At 33.9% G+C, this 6,714-nt stretch overlaps 1 protein-coding gene across 2 annotated transcripts in view; it reads right to left on the minus strand.

Annotated features, from left to right (window-relative positions):
- The window catches only part of LOC120420344 (homeobox protein vnd-like), a 28,749-nt gene extending 23,361 nt beyond the window's left edge, over positions 1–5,388 (minus strand). For both annotated transcript variants that reach the window (XM_052708265.1, XM_052708264.1), the window contains exon 1: positions 4,895–5,388. In XM_052708265.1, coding sequence (XP_052564225.1) covers positions 4,895–5,079 — 185 coding nt within the window. In that variant the 5' untranslated portion in view covers positions 5,080–5,388. The remainder of the gene's footprint in view (positions 1–4,894) is intronic.
- Positions 5,389–6,714: the final 1,326 nt, after the last annotated feature.

The following is a 6,714-nucleotide window of genomic DNA, read 5'->3' on the forward strand; positions in this document are numbered from 1 at the left end:
TGTTTTGAGTCGTTATTTATCATATTGCAGAATGCCATATTGCATAAATGGAAAATTATATATTAGTTATTTTTTTACTTTCAAAAAATCTAATAACAAGTTCAACAAAAAGTTTGTGCAACTTTTGAAAAATCAATCAGTGCGAATGAAGATAAACAAAAATTTTAAACTGCAATTCGAGTCCCAAAAAGGCTCGAGAAACGATTTTGTATTTCCAGAGTTTTTTTTTTTTTGAAAAGGTCCTATAAGCTATTGTCTTTCATATGTTTATAGGACCTAATCAAAAAAAAGTCGAGATTTGTAGATTGAGGGAAAAAATCTAAATGTAGAAATAGTTCCTTAAAATAATGAGGTTACTCAAATTTACGTTTCATTGGATTAGTATGAATTGATTGATCTGAATTCATTAATAAGAAACGTTTTTTTCTTTTAAAGTTATTGACACTATTGGCTAGTTAAAAAAATTCCCGGGTCCCGGGAATTCCCGGGAAATGGCAAAACTCAACTCTCGATTCCCGGGAAATTGAAAATCTCGAGAATCGTCACCCTCTACTCCAGATTATCAAGCATCATTCAAACACGACCGCTTATTAGGCTTAAAATGGGTATATTGCCCCTACTGGTCCAGGACTAGGTTTAAAAGTAAACTAAATAAGATAAATTTATGTAAAAATGCAAAAAAATACGAAGAGTATATAAAAAAAAACAAAAGTGCTCACAATAACCTCCGAAAAATGAAAAAAATAAACATAATCAGCAAAATATTATGTGATGAACCAAAGTAACCTCCCCTCACAGTAACAAGGGTTGGCATGTTCAACTTTGTGCAACCCGATAGTAAGCATAGATGTGCGTGACCATATGGAGTTACGGTTTCCTGCAGTCAAGTGCACCATCAAATGAAGAATGCCAATCTAGAAGAGAGAATATCCCTTTCGGGAAAAAGTAGCTCATACAGTTTGAAACACGCTCAAGAAAGTTTCTAGCCGCCACCGTCGGCTTGAGGTTTGTGTTTGAACATTTAGCTGGGAAAAAGCGCACGCTTCGTATGAGCAGTTTTTGGCGTGTTGGATTTTGATCGTGTGTTATTCCAAAACCAGACTGAAAAAAAAGATTCAATATTTGATATGTCTGACACTCGGCGGTACCATGTGAATATATGTTAGGCTAAAAGTGGGCCCTCTAAACAAAAAGTGTATGTAACCACGTGATATAGTAAAAAATGACGTGCTTGAAACTTATTGCAATATAAATTCAAGTAACACTTTGGAAATTGATATAGCGGCGGGAAACGAAGGCGAACTGATGTCAACGGAATTTTAGTCTAAAAAACAGAAACCACTCAAATTTTCAACAAGCAAATCACAGCAGAAGCCACATGTCCGAAAATTTACGACACTTCCCCAAAAAAATCATCCACTTCTCAAACACTTGAGATATTAATTTACGGTCAAATGCCCAGAAGTGCCTTATGCCCTAATTTTTATGGCCCACTCTTGAAAGTACACACATCATCCCCCTAATAGCAGGTTAATTGATTATTGCTTTTTTGGCTACCCGTCAATAAACCCGAAGTACATGTGGCACAAGTGCGATAATGTTTATAACCCTCCCAAAGTGGACTAGCCAAAACTTTCCTCCCAAAGATAAGCTTGTTCTCTCCCCAAAAAATAAGTTATCTACGATTACTTGATTACTCGGTGGCTACTGCTGCTGCTACCATAAATCTGTCCAAATGGTAGCAGGGAGGTGGTCTGAATTGGATGGTTAGTATTTAAAAAATCTGTTTATGTTATTTCAGAAACAAACTTAAAAATTGGAAAAATGTCAATATAACCTAATGGAAACAAAAAGTCGATAGTATAAGGTCAATAGGACAAAAGGTCGAGTGCTTAAATGTCAAAGTGGCTAAAAGACTATTTTTTATATATTTTGTGAGTTTTTCTATTCTTTCAAACTTGAGCTATTATCTAAATGCTTCAATGGGAATAAATGTTTTTATTCTCTTTGTTTAACTTTTATATCTCACTTATATTATAGAAATTCTTGCTCTGTAATATTTTTGTAAGTTTATCAATTCTTTCCATAACTGTGGAGTTATAGTCGTTAAATCTTCAAAAGCTGGAGTCATCGAATTCTGAGAAGCCGGAGTTGATAAATTTTCAAAAGCCGAAGATGGAGACGCTTCAAAAGGTACCCGACTCCGCAGCCTAGATTCTTTTTGCAAAGTGCAGATTCCTATAAAGTTTTAAGACAAATGGTCCAAATTTTAACATATTTTATATTCCTTCAATGAAATATTTTAATTTTCTATAATATTTTTAGTTTTTAAAATAGTTTTATTAAAAAAAAGTTTTATTTAAAATAAAAATAAATTACTGTCATATTTTTGTGATCCAAAGAGCAGCGTTTAATTTTGTTTGAGAAAATTCTGAATAAGATTCTATTATGGTAGTTTTGGTATTTTTCTTACATATTTTTTAGTTTTTCCTTTCGTTCAAACTTGTTCACAGGCTGGCTCAAATTTTATTTTATGTTTTTAAAATATAAATCATAAGTTCAATCGGCTCTGATCAAGGTTGAAGGAAATGACAACAAAATAACATTTAAAAAAAATAAATGTCAAGCAATTTTATAAGCAAAAAGTATCACAAAAAGCTTTCTACACAGTAAAAAAAAAATCATGATAATATTACATCTGGGAAGGGGTACATCTTTTATGTCAGAAAAAAAGTGTAATTTTACCTCTGAAAATGTGTAATTTTACCACTTTTCTGGTGTAATGACACTTTTAAAGTCTAAATTGAGGTAAAATTACATCATAAAAGAGGTAATATTCAACCTTCCAAAATTGCAGCTTCCAAATGTTCACAATTTTTTACTGTGTACATTATTGCTGTTATGATACTACCGAATATCTTTAAAATTTATCTGGATATTTAAAAATATTTTTTTTTTATTAAAAAATTCTAAAAGTGCCCTTTTTGATTAGGCAGGTACAAATATTTTTAAAAGCTTTGGAACCCCCCCTACAAATTCGGTCCGAAAAATCAGGGGACAAATGTAAGTGCAATCAGCTGAAATCAATTTAAAATGTATTTCTCTGCGTTTACAATCATTTAAAGCATGCTTGGGTTTATTAAAAAATCTCTTCAATTTTTGAAAATTTTCGATGTACAGTACCTACCGTAAAAACTTTTTTTTTCGTCAAGATATTTGTTTTCGTAAATTCTTACATTTTTTGAAAACTAATGATTGCAAAACAACTGAACTAGTGAAAAATGTATTTTAAAACACTTTTATCGATTCAAATTTTGAGACCATGGCTTGATATTTCAATTTTAATATTTTATTAATATTGTGATGCTTGTGGTCAAAAATATTTTTTTTTAAATCCTAAAATTCTAATAGCTTTTACAAAACTGTTAAAAATAAACATAATTTCGGGGACTGAAAGCATACGGTATAAGTTTTTTTTTTGGCAAATCGCAGTTTTTTCATAGTTCTACTATTTTTTTATAACATAACAAACTTTCAACACCGTTAACACCTGTAGACTAACAATACGACACTTTTGGGCTCAAATTTGACAAATTCGGAATCCTCGAGAAATGAAAAGTTTGTTATAATTTGGGAGCTGTTTCTCGGCAATGGTTAGTCTTACGTAAAATTATTCGGGGAACACAAAATTGTGACAAAAAAAAAATAACAAAAATGGAAAAAATACATTGGAGAGCACTTGAGGGATGATATTTAATTTTTATCTAACTCCTTAGACAATTTACTATAAAATGCAAGCTAGAGAAAATCTTTAGGTCTAATAGTGGCAAAGTTATGAATAAAAGAAAAATCGCTGGAAATGTTAAAAAAGAGGGTGGTGTCAAAAATAGAGGGATAGTCCAAACGCCAAAAACCTGGGATTTCTACTAAGTATCAATATACGAACTTTCCTGCAAGTTTGTTCCAAATCGGTAAAGTTCGAGTTCAAAGGTGTAATCAATTGAACTGGGAGTATTGAGCTATTTTTTTTATTTTCAAGCAAACTGGATTTAAAATGACTGACCCGAGAAGACGGAAATAACTTGGGAATAACATTTTTGGATATTTGAAAATACTAGGCTAATAACTTTTTATGATATTTATAACAAGATTTGTTATTCATCGCAATGATTTTTTTGTTATTGGATTGTTATTGTAATAAAGGACTAATATCATTTTTAGTTATTCTTCGAACAAATCTTTGTTATAATTTTTTGTTATTTTAACAACTAATCCGATCATCCCAATAACAGTTGGAGTTATTTTTCCATAACATAAAACGTTATTTCCAAGTTGTTTTGGCTTACAGCCAATATCAGACCAATAACAAATTTTGTTATGATAACATAAAATGTTATAAAACTCTTATCTGCCCATAATTGAAAATTCGGCTATTATGCCAAATCAAGTATTCCGAGAAAAACGCGTTTTAGTGTTTGTCACAAAATCTCCGTCAAGGCAATTTCCCATGAGAGTGGCATATTAGCCGTTTGGTTTTTCGCATCGGCAGCCAAGTCTAAGCACTATTTCAGTAAAATTCTCTACCTACATCCTCTACCACCTGGTGCTAATATCTCGTTTTTGCCAAAAGTGGATATTAGCCGTTTTTTCAATGGTGGGCAGTTATGCAAAAAAGGGTTTTGCACGAATATTCCATAACACTTTTTGTTATTTTAACAGTATTTTTTATTGAAATGGCATGAATTTTGTTATTACCGTCTGCCCGGGTTGTTAAATCCACCGTAAGCATCGTAAATTTATCAAAGGCCTATCACATTTGGAAAACTTAAAAAAGTCGAATAATTTTTTGAAAGTTACAATAATTAATTTTGATCTATTTCTTACTAAAACTTACTCATACTTGTAGTCATAGTCCGTCGCACCATAGTCCGGCGGTATCAACTGCCAGCTGGAATCGTAATATTCATCGTACCCAGGCACCGACGGAACCTGCACCTGAACCGTAACCGGAACCACCGACGCCGTGGGTGGAACTGAAGCACCAGCCCCACCAGAAGTGGCGCCCGATCCACTGGCCATAACTCCAAGTATTTGCTCTCAAAGATCACCCCCTGCCGACGGTCGGTCTCGGGTGGGACAGATCCAAAGTGGATCCACTCGGGGGACGACGACTCGGGGGAACAACTCACTTGAACTCAACAACCTGTCCAATGCTCAACTCAACTCGATTAGCTATTCACTCGGCACTAACTGATGACCCTCGAAAGCGTGTTTATTTTGGCACTTGACGAATTCGGAAGCACTCTTGCGTTAATTGCAGTCAAATACCGGATCTTCCGGAACCGCACGGAAGAACCGGTTCCACCAACAACTATCGCCCAACTGGCCAATCTCCCGCGCCCAATCGAGGAAAGGGCAGTTCAGAGTTCCATTATCTGTTCCCAATAGAGAGGAGAAGGATGGTGGTTTGTTGGTATTAAGGGGTGGGGGTGGTATCAAAAGGCCCCAATAAGCCCTGTTGGCGACGATATCAGTTGTCGCGGATGGATTGCATTGCATCGCCGACGACGACGAGCTGCATGTGCAACTAAAGAGCAAACATTGGAGATATGACCGGGCTGGGTGGAACTTGCCGCATCAGGACGATACGATGGGAATTGAACAACGATTGGGAAGGGTGATTATTAGTTTAGTTGTTGCAGAAATGCACTTTTTAATCTTTTTTTTGTGTGGAAAACGTGACACCTGATCAGCAGGTGCATTGGAAAGTTTGAATTTTATTAAATTTATATGGACTTTTTGTTTGAAACTCTTTCGGGCAATACTACAAAAAAATTGAGAATTATTGTATTGCTTCGGGAATTATGATTTTGGGTTTTCAGCTTTTAAAGGACTCAATTGGTAGCCTATTTTAAATTATCCCAAAAATGCTAAATATGAATGGGTTGCAAAATGATTATTTTTTCAGCACGAGTCGTAAATTTATCCATCCAGGCTATCCAAATTTTGAAATCAGCCTTTAAATATGATATTTCAGTAAAATAACCGATAATGATAAAGTATCAAAAGTCAACATTTTTAACTATAGTCCTCTGAGAACGAGCTGTTAAGCAGGGTACTCATGAAAGACTGCGATCTTTTTTTTCCAAATTGATTTTAAAATCAATTTTGAATTTTTAGTTTATGTTTTATGTACAACGGTAAAAAACACGATTAAAAGCCATTTCTGATCACTTTTTTTTTCCTTTTAATGCAAAAAAATTAATTGACAAGACAACATTTTTAAAATGGATCAACTATGATCCCCTTGAAACAAGCTGTCAAGTAGGACCTTTTTTGTCAAGTAGGGCCGCGAAGTTAATTTTTTTAAATTGATTAAAAAATCCATTTTAAATACAAATTGTCATTGTACTCAGAAAAATAAGCTTTTTGCAATTCCGTCGTGAAACTATTTACTTTTCCTGTCATTCTTGAGCGACGAAACAGCCTACTTTTCTGTACCAAAAATAAAAGAATCGAATAGTAACCCTTTTCAAAACAAATGCTGAAAAGTTCTACTTTTCAGCACTGAAATGGATACTGAAAAGTGGAACTTTTCAGCACTTGTTAGGAAAAGTTATACTTTTCAACATTTTTTTGATTTAAACGATTCATTGACTCAATGCATGGACATTTGTCCTGTAATTCTGTTCAAAGGGTGTTTTTCGGAATTGC

The sequence above is a fragment of the Culex pipiens genome, chromosome 2, assembly GCF_016801865.2.
Source record: "Culex pipiens pallens isolate TS chromosome 2, TS_CPP_V2, whole genome shotgun sequence".
NCBI classification, from domain to species: Eukaryota; Metazoa; Arthropoda; class Insecta; order Diptera; family Culicidae; genus Culex; species Culex pipiens.